Here is a 19,807-nt window from a genome sequence, read left to right as displayed (position 1 = left end):
TTATAAGCTATCAGCTTTCGTCTCAATCGAGCTAAATTAAATTAGTATAAACCGAATTGGAGCAAAGCAACAAAGTTTCAATTTGAACAATTTTAGCTTGCCTATTTTTGACAATATTTTTAAACACTTCATCGATGTATGCTATTCTTTAACGTGCACATACAATTTTGACCATTTTTAACTTGTTTTCATATTTTTGGTGTATTAAAAAAAATCATACTTTTCAGTCAACTTTGAATTGGGCCAATTTCCCACAAAGTTGAAAATCTATTTGTATCGTAAATGTTGCCCAAAGCTTACATGCAAAGCGCTATGGCAACATAACTCAAGGTCACATAAGTGGTCTCAAAGGTCAGATAACCATTTATATATCTACTCCATAACTCAAATCGTAAAAAGGGATTTAAAGATCAAATATTCACAATACTCATTCATTTCACCAATCCCCAATGGACATTACTAGACAAATATTTTTTAAGCCAAATTGATAGGCATTAGTCTGTGTATTGCATTGTCATAGATAACAAATGCATATATTTCATGTGAAAATATTTGGCGTTTGATTTGGTAATGCATTCACTTCTATATGATGTCAATCTTATCAAGCCATAATTTTTTTTTTTCTATTGCATTTCAACAAACTTATCATTTGATCAGGGTCTTCTCTATGTAACTTCTGGTTGGTTGACGTGCAATAGCTCAGCCTACTGGCTATGATTTGATAATTGGCTGATAGACCCAAATATTGGATAAGGGGATTACCATTTATAAATGGATACGGTAATTGCAATGTTTTGACTGCTGGATCAGAGGCAAAGTACTCGCAGATTTACAATTGGCTAAAAACTATTGGCGAAGTTAATATCACTTTGATGTTACAAATGAACGAAGGCTGGAAACTTTAGGCAAGCACTTTGCATGCATAAGTAATGCAGCCAATAAGACGCGGGCAGACCTGGATACACTCTAATAAAGAAACATCTTTGAAAACCAAAACCATCTGCTTTTATTTTTTTATTTTTTGTTACCAAGCATAAACAAAATTCAATGAACATTGATACACAATGAGATATATGTATGAACTGTGTGATGATTATGGATGAAAGAATGATCACATACATGAATCCTTTGACATTTTGGCAGAATGAAATACTGAACATCACCTCGATTTTTATCATCGACACCATGAACAGTGTTTCAGATCTAAGTGTTTGTAACTGAAATGAAATCAAGGTGCTGTGATTTTCTTTGAATGTTCCTACCTGTTGAATAAACCATGCAAAGATGACCTTTATAAACTTTTAAGTTTCGGATAAAAGTCTTAGACATTTTGAATGAAATATATTTTGTCAGTTGTATATTTTCATGAAGTAAGTATGTTAAAACCAAATCATGACAATAATCTGATGTAAAGCATGTGTCTCAATTTCAAACAATCTTATTAAGCTTAAGAAATTTAGCAGCATTATTCATTTAGCCAAATAACTGAAATGAAACTATATTTGTAAAGCAAAACATTGTTTTTCATGATTATCTTTAAAATAATTTACTTTTAAAGACTAAAAACTGGTTAAAAAGGAGAAAATGATAAAATTTAAACAAAAATAAATAGTGAGCAAAGCTTGATCCTGTTAAAAGGAGGTTTAAGGATCATCCAAAAAAATTGCAGTCAGATGTTAAGGCCATGGACAAACATTTCATTGCATTCATTTCTGAAATCGTTCTTTTTTAACCTTCCCTCATTGATATCCCTTTCCCTCATTGATATCCCCTACCCACATTGATATCCCTTTCATTCACTGATATCCCTTTCCCTCATTGATATCACCTTCCATCATTGATATCCCTTTCATTCACTGATATCCTTTTCCTTCATTGATATCCATTTCCTTCATTAATATACCTTTCCTTCATTGATATCCATTTCCTTCATTGATATCCCTTTGTACTACTCTAGTCATAGCCTTGTAGACACATCGTTTTACTCTCAAGTTATAAAAGGAGGGGATTTACCAAGGGTGGTTGATACAGCCACTTACAGAGGGTGGACAAAATCCAATTAAATCTTCACATCAGTTGTTAAGTATGTTAAATGTCGCATGTGTTTTTCTAAAGCAATAAATATTACATGGTTTTTATGGTATTATATTATAATAAAACATTAGCTACTAACATACTGATTTAAATAATGTAATATTAGGCTGCATTGATGTCATAAAATTGCATTGAATGAAATAAATAACAAAAATCTACAGTATAAGCATGGATCAATTATAACACAAGTATTCAATTATACATGTTTACCATTAGAACAACATGAGGACAGCAATTGGATGCCAACCCTCATCTGTATTTTTGTTGATCAAGGGGCATAACTCATTGCTTTTTGCCAGAATAAAAATTAAGTCTGAGTTATTTACCTTTCTAAGCTAGAGGTCTTGCTTTTTATGTATGTAGTTCACTCAGGTAACATGTGCTCAAAGTTTTATGAAAATAACTTGAAGCAAATTTCAAATTATAGCCTAGGGTCAATTTTCAAATACCAAAACTGACATCAAGATGATAACTATACCTCAATTAACAATACCTCAATTTAAAAAATAAAACTTAAAATTTATCGAGAAAGAATAATTAAATGAAAGTAAACGGATAAAATATTTCATAATTATTTGTAAAAATCAGAATTAATACATTGGTGTAATTAAATAATTTTAGCATCATAAAAACTACATGTATAATTAGTATGTACATGTATAGTATGTACTTGTATTCATAAATGATACATGATGTAATTTTATTACTCCATGAGATCACCTGGATAAAATCTAGTTCATTTTGCAGATAGATTTAAAATTCTGACTTGCAGAAGTAACTAATCTTGATGATTAATTTAATAAGTAGAAACTGATAAAAATGTACATGTAAAAATTTAAGAAAATGATTATTTTTCTTCTCAATAAATGTTACTAATATGAAAATAATTAATGAAAAGCACCAATTAATATGAAACGATGCAAACTGGCCTTCAATCTTCATCTTTTAAAATCATTCTCATCAAAATGACATTCATTATTGCTTGGATTATAAGCAAAATATAATAAAAGCAAACAGTGCATTAACATACATATACACTCAACTATCGGTAAAAAATTATTATCAATCATAATCAGTACAAATATTTGATGATTTATTTACATGATGTTAAATTCATTTATGGAATCACTGAGCCTAACTGTAACCCTTTTTTTTGTAATTGTAATTTAATGTACATCCATATAAATAATATCATTTACTTCATTTAAAGTCCTAAAGAAACACAGTTAAATTATCAATCATTTCCTAGAGCAAATCTGATAGCTTCAGTTCCAATTTTGATATCGCCAGTGTCCAAGTCCTTTCCGGTATATAGCTGGGCCCATATTGGACAATGGTCACTCACGACCCCACCCCATTTCCATCCGGCTGGAATCCAAGGACTGGTCAAACCTTCCCTGATAACGCCGCAGTTGCCTGAAAAGATTTCATAAAGACTTGTCACTAGTGATTAGTAATAATTATGTTATAGTTATTGTTTATTTTGCTTAAATAAACCATTAAATTGGCCTGGCTTCCAATATAATGCTTAAGTAAAGCAAAAAAACTTAATGCCCCTAAATGCCATCTGGACACAGGAATTCTCAAGATTAAACATTATTTATTTTAAAACAATTACGAAGAAAGTTACATCAACTTATGCCAAGAAACTCTCGTTGGTACAATGTTGCACAAGACTGTACTGCTAACAGGAAAACCTGTGCTAACAGGACAGGAATGCTTAAATGTAGTGAACCAATGTACTACCATTAATATGTCAGCCTGAAGATTTTTGTAAAAAAGGCTCATTTGTCTCAGCATTACGATTTCCCATGCAGACAAATATTCATATGAAGGTTTTAGTATAAGTGCATAAATATCAAGCCTGAAAAATTGCCAAAATCATTATCACCAACAAAGTAGCATTGTTGAAGTGTTCATGCTCCTCAAAAGTACAAAGTACCTATGCACACACCAACAAAGTACTTTTATATTTGTTATTGTTGAAAATATTGCACCAAAGTAACTTTGGTTTTGCACATTTTGGTTTTGAAATCCCCAACTTTGTTATGCAAAGTTTTGTGGAAGTGAACATCACTTTTCTAGATTGAATGTCGTTTTCTTATTTCACATAATACAGTGTTTTATGTCTTTTTTTTACTGAACGCCTAGTCTAGTCTAGATTGTTGTTTTCGATTATACAAGGGGCATAACATGACAATTATTGAAGTCAAAGGTAAGCGCCTGCTGTACATGGACATATTATCTCTGGCAACATGTGTACCATGCCTCATTTGAATATCATAACGTTTTTGGAGTTATGGCCAAGTTTTTTCACAACCCGAACAACACCAAGGCTATAACAATACCTTCACCATTTTTATTAAAAACAGGGATGTGATTGACCTGGCAACTGGAGGGCTGAAACCATTTGGCCATGGGTGCTCGGGGCGCTTTTGGGATCAAAAGCACACTGCCGTAGAAGAAAAACTGGCCTTTTAGAAGCTCTTTTGAGGGTTTTCCTGACTTCAAATATAAAGCAAACTGGTACATCAACCTAAACAACCGAAAGCACCCAAATAATTTTTATCAGCTAAAATAAATTAGGGGTCCCTGGGGCCATAAGATCCGCAGAATTCTGCGAATAAATCACATCCCTGTAAAAAGGAATCAAGCTAAAAACAAGTACTAATACATATGATATCTATTGTGTCAACGCGTTCTTTCAGGGGTTTCCAATACAAAATGAAAAGTATCTATTTTCATTCAATTTTTTCATTTCACGAAAGGATTACCTGTAAAAACTTGTTTAGTCTGTTTAGCCAACCAGATGTTATCATAAGTTTTGCTGCCTTTTTTGTTTGCTTCACTGATATTTGTAAACACGCCTTCTGCTATGCAGTTATGGTATCCGATGTTTCTAAGGTCGTTAAAATCTGAAAGAAGCATCAAATCATTTTAACATAATACTTTTCTGGTAGATATTGGGATCTTAATTCATTAAAGAAATTACAAACAAGTAAAATTGGTATTCACTTTCAACATGTTCATTTTGACAAACATTAAATTATCTTTCTTTTTAACATTACATAATCTTTCTTTTCTTGGAATATCATTATGACCCCCTTTTTCTCTTTCTAGATCATTGGTTCTAGTTCTACAAGATACGTATATAAGTCTAAATCTTTTGATATCTAAAACATCTAGGTTTATTTCATAACCAGAACTCAATTTATCAGATGACATTGTTTCAGACTATTTATACGTTTCAATCAAAAGTTCTCAAATTAACAGCATTCTATTCAGAAATTCTTTATGAACCACAATAAATGTAATGCCTTGACCAGGCACAAAATAAAGCTTTCAAGTAATAACAGTACTGCTCAAACAGATTCATCATTAACGATAATGTTTCACACAATTATGTGTTTTAAGCATGCTACCATTTCAAACAAGTTCATTAATTTGCTTTGAATAATGGCAAATCATCATGCATTGTTTCAAAGCATATACATCAAAAGCAGGCAATTTAAACAATCAATATTTAAAACTCTTTGAAATCATTTATCATGACCTAGTGCCTTGAATACAGAATGCTGCATGTAACCACCGAGTGCTAGAGATGTTGACATTGTTGTACCTATTATTACCATGTTGGGCACCAAATGTAACAGACTACACAAATTGTTATGTACATATGTCTGAGTATGAACTGATGAACTCTCACTCTGCAGGCAGACATTCTACGGCGTTGCTATAAAAGCTAGCTCTTTAGTGAGACAGTATCAGTGCTCAGGGTTCAAAAACAATAACAGTTCTTACAATATTTAAGTTGGATTTATATACACCGTCACAAAAGCGCACATTGTTACTTGAGAACGGTTTGACCTAGGACTATGAAACTTTACTCCTAGAAACCCCTTGACAAGCAGATGACATTTATAAGTTTTCAAAGTATCAGTATGGCAAATGTCAAGGTCACACCAGACAGTGATTTAAAAAAAATTGTCAATGCATTTCTTCTTAAATAATGTAAACGTAATTTATCACATGTTTCTGACAAAGTGTCAACCATGTAACACCATGTATCATTTTTTATGTAGTATTTGAGCGTATAAAAATCACATGTCATACCTTGTGCATCTGGTGAAAGGTTGAAGTCTCCCAGTAAAATGATGTCTCTTTCTCCTGAAAAGAAAACAACACTAATATTAATACAACCTTATTTTTTTTCATCTTGAATTTCACTACTTCCAATATAAATACCAGTCTGAAGAAAAACAAGAATCAATTAAGCCTTAAACCTAATTTTCACAGAAACATTTAATAAAAATAGGAGTGATTTATGTGGCATAAATTGATGCATACATATTATTTTCAGCTACATCAAAATAAGAGGCCCATAAAGGCCTATGCTCTACCGGTATGGCTTGTTTAGTCATTTTCTGTCCATCTCATGTACCGGTATGTATGCTTAATTGGTGACACACTAATAATTCATTTGGAACAATTCGTGTTAGTAAATGGGTGCCGCCATTACAGTCTTGTAACATATATCATGTCATGTGAAAATGGAGGATCTATTGATTCCAGAAACTGTCAATTTCAAGGGCCATTTAGGAAATAAACCTAAAAATTGAAAATTATGTTATAGGGCTTTAACAGAGCAAGCTCCTTGCAAAATTAAGAAAATATTTTATGTGTAAATGTTAATCAATTTTATTCTATTTTGCTGAGCAGGGATTAAATCAAGTCAATCTTTAACATTCCTGTTAATAACTAATCCCACCTACAACTTCAAAAGACCAATATAATCAACTGATTATTGCACGACTTTCGCTTTTTTATCATGTTGATCATTGATATGATCAATATGGTTGGGCTATAATGTCAACAAGGAACAGAAATGAAACTGAACTTATCACTCATGAAAATTACCAAGAATTTAGCCAATTGACACCTCCTCGGTCAATGGTCTTGTTTACTGTCATGGTATAATCAATACATTTTATCGCAGTAAACAGTACTATGACAGTTTTAACAACTGTGATGGTCAACATAGCAGTCTGTCTGATCATAGAAATAACAAAATAATTCATGTCCGTAAAAATAGGAATACAAAAATAATTTTATTGTATATTTTAGATTTCAACAAAACAATGTAACCTTTTTTATGAGGGAGCTGAAATAATTATTGATTTTGTATTAATAATGCAGAATGTCTTTAAATGTTCGAGTGACCTTCACCTTCCTATGTTGTAACATTGAGCAAGGTGCACCTGAGTTTTGTGTACAAATATCTATTGTTATTGTTTCCAGTAAAAAAGGGGTGTAACTCAAATATTACTTCAGTCAGAGTAATGGATGTTGGTGTGTTTTCTCTGGCAACATGTGAACCAAGTTTCATTGGAACATTTTAAACATTTATTTAGTTTTGATGATTATTCTAAAAACAATACCAATGCTATGAAAATATATCAACTTTCTCTGTAAGATAAAACCGCTAAAAACAAATAAACACCATCAATCATTTATTGCCTGACCTGGCAGTTCAGCCTGTATAGCCGCCACAAGGTTCGGCATTTTGTCGATTTCCTCCTGCAACCGACCCAAATCTTCATTGTCCAGTCCTGTCGCCTTTAAGTGAACGCTCACCATCGCACAATCAAACCTCTTAATCTGTGAAAGTGAAAAAAAAAAAAAAATGTGAAAAAGGAAAAAAAAATTTTTTTATATATATTGTGTGTATTAAAAACAACAGTGAATCTTGGTAAAATAAAACAAATGGCACAGAGCAAATCATTAAGTTATCATTTTTTTTTATTATGTTTCATAAAAACCACTGTATATATACGTATACAGGCCTTTAACGAAAGCACTTAAGTTTAAAGTTTATTTATTTCTCAATGACTGTAAAGACAGTGTTATTAATTTATGCTTAGTCATTCTTGTTGGTATGATATTGCATGAGATTGTTCTGCTTGACAAGCACAAACCAAACTCACATACATCAAGGTGGGGAATAAACCAAGGATCTCTTGGCGAAAACCAAGTGCGCTTTCTGAGTTTACCGGACAACATGGTCATATATAATCATGCAAGTTGTTGACGTGTGAAGGACTTTCATTACTTTAAACTTATATGTGATATGGGATGGCAGTAGAGGGGTCAAGCATTCAATAAAGTAACAATGAACCGTAAGCAGTTAAATGCTGCTTGTACCCACAAAGTCTTCATTTTTTACTCCTACATATACCCACTTGGCCACTAAGTCTTCATTTTTTACTCCTACATATACCCACTCGGCCACTAAGCTGTCATTTTTTACTCCTACATATACCCACTCGGCCACTAAGCTGTCATTTTTTACTTCTACATATACCCACTCGGCCACTGAGCTGTCATTTTTTACTCCTACATATACCCACTCGGCCACCAAGCTGTCATTTTTTACTCCTACATATACCCACAGGCCACTCAGCTGTCATTTTTTACTCCTACATATACCCACAGGCCACTCGGCCACTAAGCTGTCATTTTTTACTCCTACATATACCCACAGGCCACTCGGCCACTAAGCTGTCATTTTTTACTCCTGCATATACCCACTAAGCCTTCATTTTTTACTCCTAATTTTAAGGTTAAGGAATACTATTAAAAGGGAACCACAATTGATTTGTACCCCCAATGTTTCTAAAGTACACCTGGTTATGCACCAGGTACTACAAGATTGTTTTAGTTGTATACTAAGTGTTTTTTTTATTAACTATCAACCACTTGTGTATATCAATTTGGCATTGTCACTGTAGATAGAAACAAGTCTTATGCATACTTGAAAATATCGTTTTTTACTAAAAGGTGTTTGTGCAAAATAAACAACATTAAAAACTGTTTCATTATCATAGTTCATACTATATGGTTACACTGCAAATATTATGTATCACTTAAAGTGACTTTGAATTTCTTAATCTATTGACATAAAGAAAAAACTGATAAACCTACGTCACACATGCACCATACTGCACTAGATTTTGGACGCTTGACAAGTACAAGTCGAAATTATTCCAGTACATAAGTACAGCCAGATTATTTTTAGGCAAGCTCCTTTAGATAGAGACATATCATTTCATGCTTTGAATGCGTGAGAAATTTAACATCAAATGGTCATAAATTTTTTAATGAAAATTACCAGTGAAAGAAATGAAATGATTCTAAAAAGTACCACTTGTTGCATTTTATTGCACAATTTAATGTGTCTATCAGATTACCCTTTTTATTGGAAGTTTTCCAAAAATAAATGAAATCCATCTATACATATTTGTTAAATTTTCTCAGATACTTAGTCTCTTTGGCTAAATTGTTCAACAAGTTTTCATGTTTTTGTCTTTAAACACAGTAAATATACGTTTTTGTATCCCAAGAACTCGTACCCAAACTAGAACTGTAAGCCATAGGCTAACGAATACCCCCCACCCCTCCATGTCTAGGTTGTTTGCCCTGGAGTTAGGCCGGACAAAGCTAATTTTGCCTACAAGGGGAGATAACTCCAGTCAGGGTCATGTGACCTGTACCAAATTCACAGAGGCGAAAGTTTACAACATGGCCATTAATTTCTGAAAGTTTGATAAAGATTTGTTGAATAATAACAAAGATGAATCCCGGACAGGGCTTATTTTGCCTACTTTAACACATCAAGGGGAGATAACTCCAGTCAGGGTCATGTGACCTGTACCAAATTCACAGAGGCGAAAGTTTACAACATGGCCATTAATTTCTGAAAGTTTGATAAAGATTTGTTGAATAATAACAAAGATGAATCCCGGACAGGGCTTATTTTGCCTACTTTAACACATCAAGGGGAGATAACTCCAGTCAAGGTCATGTGACCTGTACCAATTTCACAGAGGCGCAAGTTTACATCATGGCCATTAATTTCTGAAAGTTTGAAAAAGATTTGTTGAATAATAACAAAGATGAATCCCGGACAGGGCTTATTTTGCCTACTTTAACACATCAAGGGGAGATAACTCTGGTCAGGGTCATGTGACCCGTACCAATTTCACAGAGGCGCAAGTTTACATCATGGCCATTAATATCTGAAAGTTTGAAAAAGATTTGTTCAATAACGACAAAGATGAATCCCGGACAAAAAAAAAACGGACGGACAGACGGACAGACGGACGGACAACCCGATTCCAGTATACCCCCCCAAACTTTGTTTTGGGGGGTATAATTATGTACAATTAGGAATCTTGCTCCAACTTTATAATTACAGCATATGATCGTTAATCTGATGCATGTACTTTAACTAACCTTAGGCCTACAAAAAAAATAACCCTACCTACGAAGTTGGCGCCAACACAAACTTTTTTCTTTTAAGTCTGTGTTTTTATATGTAGTTTAAAACCTTTAAAGCTTTATAGAGAAGATTTCTTATCACCATTCTCCAATGATGAAAATAATGTTCTTATATAGGCCTAATATTTTTTTTTAATTAAAAAAGCCTACCATCCCTACATATACCCTAACCAAAACATCTATTTGATTTAGCCTAACAGTGAAGAGTTTGTTTTGGCCATTAACAGAAGAGTTTGTGACCTTAATTACATAATAAAATAGGACATAATTACAGTCCTTTATGTAAAACAGAAGAATCATACTTTTGCAGATTGTCACTAAACTTTACACAAACCTTGAATGTGGCGATGAATGGTCGACGTGTGAAAGGTTTCTGTTTGCGGTCCTTAGCAAGGAGACAGGAGCTGATCAGAGATATGCCCTGGGACTCGTCGTAGAGAAATCCGTTGTACTCATTACTCTTTAAGTAAAAAAACACATACAATTAGCATTTTGACAAATCTTCAAACTCAGGGGCCATCTTTAATCAAAGTATGTATTGTACTTTTGATTTTTCAAATCTTTTATTCTTCCCTGTAATGAAACATATCAAAAAACAAAAAGTTTGATTATAATTTTTCACTATTGGTCGGTTGATTTAAATTTTTGATGGGATGTTTGCTCGGCAACCCCCTTAAATACATATTCATATTGGCTCTTAAAGAAACATGCTATGTTTTCATGCATATATTCCTGTGGGTATTTAAAAAAAATGTTATGATTAAACTGAAGATTTTGTACACCATCATCCTCACAGCGAACAACAACAACAACATCAATGCTATGTAAATACCTTGACATTTTTCTTTAAAAGATTTAGGGACAAATAAAACTAAAACTAAGCAACTCTGTTACCATGTACATGCGACCAGTAGACTCTGACACGATGCATTTCCACTTTCCTCTCTGTCCTGCCCATCGTGTAACATTTGGAAGCGTTGGTGCGTTCAATTCATCACATATCTAAAAATAGAAATTCAAAATAGATTTTACACAAGACTGCAGAGAAGTTTATAAACATGTACTGAAATGAAGGTAAAGAAGGTTCTAGTCTTGACTATTACGCATTTATGAACCCTATGCATGGCCTACTGAGGTTAAGGCATCTGCTTACAGAGCAAGAGGTGGTGGGTTTGATCCCTGGCCGCGTCATACTGTAAGACATTAAAAATTGGTACAAGTAGCTCCCTTGCCTGGCGCTTAATGGCATTTAAAGGGTATTGCTTGGAAAAGTGGTGTACTCAGTACAGGTTCAACCAAGCAAAGTTGTACCACTGTGTATTGGTGCTTTACAATGAGCACGTAAAAGAACCAAGAGGTCTCTTCATAAAAGAGCTAGGGTATCGCACCCGGACTTCCTTGTATCCCATCACTGCCTCTTCCGCGTGCTGTCTCTTCAGCAAAAACAAAGGACCCTGTTGGAAATAAGTGCTTGCACTTTCACAGGTTATCCTTGACTGCAAGGTCTAAAGAAATACATAGTATTACATACATACATTTTCTCATAGAAACACCCCAAAACACTATTAAACAGACTCCGCATCATCAAACTCTATAATGTTGTGTGAATGTCATTTATCATTATATATATTGTGGTAGTTGACATTTAATAGTGTTTTATTTAGGAATGAATTGCATGATTGATGTCATTTTCGAGGTATGAATGCTTATAATTCTGCTGGTTCAAGTGTGTGGAGTCTGACCATATTTTAACTAGCTGGATTCATATCCCTGATAATGACATCAATCTCACAATTAATTTATTATATTACTTATATTCACACCAATAGTTCATTACTTCTTTACAGAATTGCTATTCGAATTCTTAATTTCGTTTTATTTATTTATTTATAGAACGCCCCTCCTGGTTTGCACATTTTATTGCTAAGGACAAAATAATTAAAAAATAAAATCACTTTTCAATGAAAAATTAAAACCCTATATAAGTTATGACAAAAATAAACTTAACAAATCATAACTCAACACTTTTCAACTTGTTGATTGAATTTTTTAGGCCTGCTGACACAAAGCAAACAACAGTACCGTATGCTATTTAATTTATATGCGATGATTTGCAATCCGATTATATTCAATAAAAAATATAAGCAATTGCAAAAAGGCCGTTAAATTGCATGCATGGGAGTTGAGGTGTAAATATTAGATCATAAACATTTCGTTGTCAACTGATTTACTGTTTTTTTGAAGAAACATAATGTTTTGATCCACCCACATCGACAAACAATTCTATGTACTTGTCATTGATAAAAAATTCCTATTTAAATGAACACTCCCAGTATAAAAAGAACATGTTTTAATATTGTTTTTTATTGATTCGTAGATAAATCTTTCACACAGTTTAAGAATTTTTTCATAATTTATTACATAAACATGATATTTATATTAATAAGAAATTAATTGATTATGTGACTGTATCACGATTGTGGCTGAGTGTTATTTTTTAATGCCACATTAAATTATGTATACCCTTATAAACTATTCAATGTACTTTTTTTTTTTATCCCACATGTTTACCATACTGTTGTGATAAATACTTCACTAGAATCGATAATCATTCTTGGAAATATAATTATGTGTGCATGGGTGGAATAAACAGATTTAAAAAGTGGCACAAGTGGTCATTGCCTCTATTAACATTGTCCAAAGAAACCTTTCAAGTCAAAATGGTAGAGTCTATAATCAGTACATAAATTACGCCAAAATGCATCATTTTAGACAAAAATTAGCCAACGTTTTGGGGGGTTGGGGGAGTGACCCAAAAACGACCCTATTTAAAACATGATATAACAGCTATTTTTGGGGTTTCTGGGGAATGTGGCGTATGCTCCCCCTTTAGTAACCCCCTTCAACGTCTAAAACTGGATCCGCCCCTGAAATATCTTTCATATCTGAATGGGTGTCTAAACTGTCAATACAAATATAGTATGAGTTTCATGGTTTATACTTTCATTGTTCAAAATAAGAGGACATTTCTATGGATATGTGTAAACAAAGTGGGAATGTTGTTAATAAGCTATAGCTATGATATGAATTTTGTGTAGGTGTACGGGTCATACATTAGGTAAAAAAATTTTATCATCATGTCACCAGTGGACAGATCAGTTACTTAAAATCACATACTTTGCCGTCTATATCACACAGTCACCCGGTTACTTGATTCCGCACTATTATCACTACATAAAAGAAAATGGATGTTTGTCGACCAAATGTCAATGCTTTTCTATAGATCAGTAATAGTAATATACTGCGCACATTATCCTGAGTTCTTGAAATTATGTACTCGTACATATGTCGAGTGCTTGGATCTGCAGTCTTGTACGATACAAGACTTTTAAGTTTAGTTTCAACTCATTTATTTAAGAATGATTGTGAAACAAGTTATTTCAACATAATATAATCACTCTTGTTGGCATGATATATTATGGGAGAGTGTCACGTCTTCTGTTGTGAGGGATCAAAACCTGAGTCCAAAGAGGGAAACGGCCACTTGTCTGGCTTCAGGGGACCACAAACCAAATTCACATGTGCCCAGGCCGGGAATAGAACCCGGATCCACTAGGTGAGACGCGAGGGGGCTATTTACCACTGCTTCAGCCAGGCACAATCTTACAAACTTTAAATACAAAGTAAAACAGATCAACCCACAAACATTATTATTATTAAATATTCCCTACATATCATTATATGATTATAATACAAGAACGAAAACCAAATATGAACTTCAAAGATATTATCTGTGATAAAAACAATTTAAGTTTCAATCAATGATAGCTAAATTAAACAGGAAAGGATTTAGTCTGATGTAAGAAAATGTCAATGGAATTTGTTGAAATGATTGATTGTGTTGACTTTAAGATTATGAGGTATAAACAGCATTCCACTATTGGCCAACTATGAACTTATCTCAGCACAAGAATCTGTCACTATTTACACGACCCTGCAGTGACCTGATTTAAAATAAAAACCATAGTCTTCAATATTGATAACATATTATTGTGGTCAATAGAGCAATATATGTATAAAATAATCTTTATTTCACACAATCAAATTCTTTTATCGAACATAAAATCTGTGAACCGGTCCCATCATAATTCTTAGTCTGAATCACAGTCCATGACGGCTTCAATGAGTGTTCTAACCCCTACCCCCAGTAAGTTTTATTTCAGGCTAAAAAAGAAAAAAAATGGTTTGGTTTGATAGGGTTACATCCTTTTCAAAAACAGATATTAGGTAGTTTACTTATTATTATTATTTATTTTTTTATTAGGCATTATATAAGAACGTTATTTGAGAATGGTGTTAAAGTAATCTTCTGTATTAAAAGCTTTAAAGGTTTTACTCTACATATATTAAAACACACACACCCAAACCAAATGTTTTTTTTTAGGCCTTAACCAAAAAAATGGCAATGGCATTATCTTCGTGGCTGAGAAAAAGTGAAACTGCAAATTTTAACAAAGTGCATCGCATGCATTTTTATTAATTTTCTAAAAATAAAATTTTCACTCTTGGCCTATGTTTTTGTTCAGTATTTTTCCTCTTGCCGCAGGAAAATTATTTTGAGTTCACAGTCTATTTTGAATTATGAAATGAATCATCTTAGGGTATATTTCATGAGCAGTGAATTTAGTTAAACCAATTATTCTAGTAGTGGGAACCAAAGTAATGTTTTATTGTTAATCTACGAAATTAAATTTCCTCAAAATGATCGATGTAAAGAAAACCAGTGTCATTTTATGTCCTATGAAATGTTAATCATTTACAGTTTAACAAAATACATTAACCTATACATGGAAAGTTTTTGTACATAATTATACATTATATAAACCACTTGTAAATTTAGCAGAAAGAAAGATTTATTAAAAATGAGGAAAAGTAAAAAAATTGAATCGTAGAAGTTATTAGCTTACGGTACGCCCCGCCCCTTCTGAGAATACACATACAATATTTTTTTATTTAAATTTGAGATACAGCACGCAATCAACAATGAAAAACATAATTTTATTCATAAACAATCATCAAATTTAATTCAATTTGTGTAAATATTGAAAGTTGACGTGGCAACCTCAGAGTATTCTCAGCTTTGATTGAAGGTTACAAACCACATAATTACATTCAAGTTTATATGATAATTTATTGTGAAATTTTTCCTTCCCACGACATTTTTCCTAACTTTGACATTTATCTTCAAAAGAACGTTTATTATAAAAATACTTATGGCCTGACACTCTATAATTTAAAGTACCTGCCTGGGTATCTTTCACTTTAAATACTATATTAACAAAGATGCTTCCACACAGAAAGACTTAAACTCACTTACTATGTGGGTCAGAACTCACTTACTATGTGGGTCAGAACTCACTTACTATGTGGGTCGGAACTCACTTACTATGTGGGTCAGAACTCACTTACTATGTGGGTCGGAACTCACTTACTATATGGGTCAGAACTCACTTACTATGTGGGTCGGAACTCACTTACTATGTGGGTCGGAACTCACTTACTATGTGGGTCAGAACTCACTTACTATGTGGGTCAGAACTCACTTACTATGTGGGTCGGAACTCACTCATTATGTTGGTCGGGACCCACTCACCAGCTTCAAGTGGGTCAAAACTCACTCACCAAGTGGCTCAGAACCACTCACTAAATGGGTCAGAACCCACTCACCAAGTGGGTCAGAACCCATTTACTAAGCAGGTCAGACCCACTCACTAATAGATCAGAACCCACTCACCAAGTGGGTCAGAACCACTCACTGAATTGGTCAGAACCCCACCCACTAAGTGGGTCAGAACCACTCAATAAATGGGTCAGAACCCACTCACCAAGTGGGTCAAACCCACTCACTAAATGGGTCAGAACCCCCTCACCAAGTGGGTCAAACCCACTCACTAAATGGGTCAGAACCCCCTCACCAAGTGGGTCAGAAAAGGAATGTTTCTTAAAATAATTGTAACTTTAAGCTTATAGGTCATGAAAAACTAATGAAAATAATAAAGATGAGCAGTTCGATGATCGATCATTACTAAGTACACAATGAAATCCACAGGGACAAGCCAAGTAGTTGAAAATTCAAATATAAATCCTGTTTGGAGAAACAAAATAAGGGCCATGCTTTGTTACATTGAACCAAGAGATAAAAAAACGTGCAAACACACCAAACAGACCACACAACGAAGCATCAAAATAGCTTAAAATTATCAATAAATGATGGGATTACTGCTTTGGAACACTGCATGAGTCAGCAAAACACAAGATGACACTGGAACACGAGTTCCCAACATTTATCAATAACTACAATATTATAAGACATATTGAACAATAGCGCCAACATCAACGCTCGCCTGTTTTTTAATTCAGTCAAAAAAGGGGCATAACTCAACAATCATTAAGCCAGAGTTAAGGGTCTTTTTATGCATGTTTATATTTTTTCATTCAGGCAACATGTGTACCAAGTTTCATTTGCGCCATCTAAGACTGTCCAAGACTATTACAAATGAACCCATGAGGGCACAATTAGGGTGCTTCAGAAAAAGGACAGGGTGCACCTAGCACCCTCCCATAACCCTCTAGCCTAAACTCCTATACATGTACAGTATAGCTCCACTAGTTTCCAGCTAGTTTCCAGCGAGTTTAATTCTGATATGAGAGCTATTAAATGAATAATAGACAAAAACATAAAAATAACTTTCCAATACACAGTGGTCGAAGTTAACACAAGCCCGCAAGCCCTGCACTGCATGGTAAAATGTTTTCCGGGCTTGCTCAAATTCAGAGTTTTATATACATGTAGTAGGGCTTTACAGTTCAACAATTTGATGCCAAGCAATAATAAAAGAATTTGGGCTTGTTCATCCAAAAGTCTAATTTCAATGACTGGATACATATTCAATATATGAATATTTAAAGGCATACATTGCAATAACTGCTGCACAACTGCTACCCATTCTATTGTTAGCATTTTCATACAGAGAACAGCATTGTTATTTATCTGCTTGCTATAGTAATTGTACAGTAAAGCTCCCCTAACTGTCAGACTGGGAGTAATAAAACTGGGAGAAACCACTCTCTGAAATGGCTCAAGATGCATATTAATACCATATATGAATATTTTAAGGCATTATAAATTACAATAACTGCTCCTTACTCTCCAACTCACCTTCTGAAGTCCTTCTTGATCAGCAAGCTCTTGCACTGCAATGATGCTAAATCTGAAACAGAGACGGTGGAAGATGGATGCCTGCAAGAGGAGGGCAGAAGGTTCAGCTACCCTAAATTGGCTAAAAGGACAGAGTGCAGCAACTCCTTATAAATAGCTAAAGCCCTAAAATAAGAGGCTACAGAGTGAATGCCATTTAAATGGTATGTTCCTTTTTTCTGATCAATAAACGGGCATAAGTCGATAATAATTAAAGTCAGATTACTGGGCTTTGCTATATATACATGTGGGTGATCATCCCTGGAAACATCTTTACCAAATTTCATTTGAAAATCTAGAATAATGACCAAGGTTAAAGTTTTTGTATGATGCTGTAACAGATGACGACTCTCAGACTTAATATTTATATCACAAAAGAACTACTTATTTTTAAAAAACCCAGATTGATGAGCTAAAAACAATTTCTTATTACCGGTACATTATTTGAATGGCACGAAAATAACCATAAACATCGATACTATTCCAAACGTGAATAAACCAAACAATTTATTGAAAAAAATCAGGTTTAATATGATTGTATGCCAACTATTTTTGTATGAACTTCTGATACCCTAGCTTTAAGCATTATTAACGGTCAATTTCATGAAAATATATAAATTTGAAGGCAATTATCATGAATTTAATGGAGTGTTAACAGTTCATAGAGGCTTTTAATTAGATCCAATATTGTCATCGGGTGCAAATTATGACAGATTTGTACAAAAAAAGATTCCAAGATTTGTTGCAGGAAACTTGAAACGCGAATTAAGTTTCTCTAAGTGAATTCTTAATTACTGGTAGTTTGTTCATCACAATAAAATATTATTGTGTTCAGCATGGCACTTTAGTTAATTTTCACAGAGTACAAGTGTACAACAAGTGTTTTTAAGTTCACGTTTGGTCAATGGTCTGTCTAAGTTTACTTAAAAAGTATCAAATGGTACGTTATAACTCACTAATGATAAACATACAATTATCAACAAAAACTCTAAAAGGATCAAGAAAAGGTTAACAGTAATTGTACTATTTTTTTTAGTCAAAGGGATATATCAGGCCAAAAAAAAATTGTGTGGTTAGGGTTACATCTTGTCCAAAAAATGGTTGGGTTGGTCGGCTTTATTATTTAACTTTAGACTTGCAGTTAAAAAAAGTTGTCAAAACGTTCAATTCTGTCTTCAACCCTACGTTCCATTTTTATAGTCAATTGGAAAAAAAAAAAATTATGTAATTTAAAACCTACAAAGTTTATACAGAAGAGTATTTCACACAATTCTCCGATGATGACAATAACGTTTTTACATAAAGCCAAATAAAAAAATATATCTTTTTTTAAAAAGTCTTAACCTATAATCCTACCAGTGTCTTGAAAAGGATGTAACACTATAAACCAAACCATTTTTTTTTTTTGGCCTAAACATATAATGTTATATATATAATTTCTCCCAAAGTTCTAAAATGAGAAGAACAAATTTCAAGAAACCATTAAATACTAACTTTTTGATCACCTGGAAAAAAACATTATGAAATTCTTCAACAGGCTTTAAAATGCAGTCAAATACGCATCAATAAACAATTTACATCATAATACCACCGCTTACAAAAAAAATGCCATAAAGTAAATTGATCCTCTGGCAATCTTTTAAAGGTGCATTTACTTATATTGATCTTCAAACGTTGCAATCTTTTCACCAAAATAAATGTTTAAATTATTCAACCCCTTAGTGATCAAAATAAAATACCTGCACACTCAAATCAAGCTGGCGCTTGTAAAAAAAGAAGAGGCTCAGGCTTGTGGGTAATAATATTATATTTATGTAAAACCATCCAGCCTTCATCAAAAATCCAAATTTCAATGTCTGAATCTGCATTACTTGTAACATGGCAATATTTTAGTACAGTACATCATCATTTATGATATTTTATAAGCAATTATAAACGTAGTCCAGCGGTAACAGCTGATAATTGTCAATCCTGAAAAACAGGCGAGCTAGTCTGTTTAAGTATGAGGGATTCGCGCTCAAAGCCTGATAAAGTGGCTTAGACCCAATTGAAATTATCTCCAAAGTATTTTATATTCATTTTAAGATACATCATACAAAGTCTTTACAACTGTACGAT

General features: G+C 33.3%; 1 protein-coding gene across 7 annotated transcripts in view; it reads right to left on the bottom strand.

Moving 5' to 3' along the window:
* Positions 1-999: 999 nt before the first annotated feature.
* Positions 1,000-19,807, bottom strand: part of LOC128243369 (endonuclease/exonuclease/phosphatase family domain-containing protein 1-like) — a 34,407-nt gene continuing 15,599 nt past the window's right edge. For all 7 annotated transcript variants that reach the window (XM_052961116.1, XM_052961122.1, XM_052961120.1 and 4 more), the window contains exons 3-9: positions 17,651-17,702; positions 11,326-11,433; positions 10,766-10,891; positions 7,617-7,752; positions 6,208-6,261; positions 4,869-5,009; positions 1,000-3,510 (exon numbers count right to left, since the gene is read on the bottom strand). In XM_052961116.1, coding sequence (XP_052817076.1) covers positions 3,329-3,510; positions 4,869-5,009; positions 6,208-6,261; positions 7,617-7,752; positions 10,766-10,891; positions 11,326-11,433; positions 17,651-17,702 — 799 coding nt within the window. In that variant the 3' untranslated portion in view covers positions 1,000-3,328. The remainder of the gene's footprint in view (positions 3,511-4,868; positions 5,010-6,207; positions 6,262-7,616; positions 7,753-10,765; positions 10,892-11,325; positions 11,434-17,650; positions 17,703-19,807) is intronic.

Source organism: Mya arenaria, chromosome 8 (genome assembly GCF_026914265.1).
Source record: "Mya arenaria isolate MELC-2E11 chromosome 8, ASM2691426v1".
NCBI lineage: Eukaryota > Metazoa > Mollusca > Bivalvia > Myida > Myidae > Mya > Mya arenaria.
This window is presented reverse-complemented; position numbering and strand designations above follow the sequence as displayed.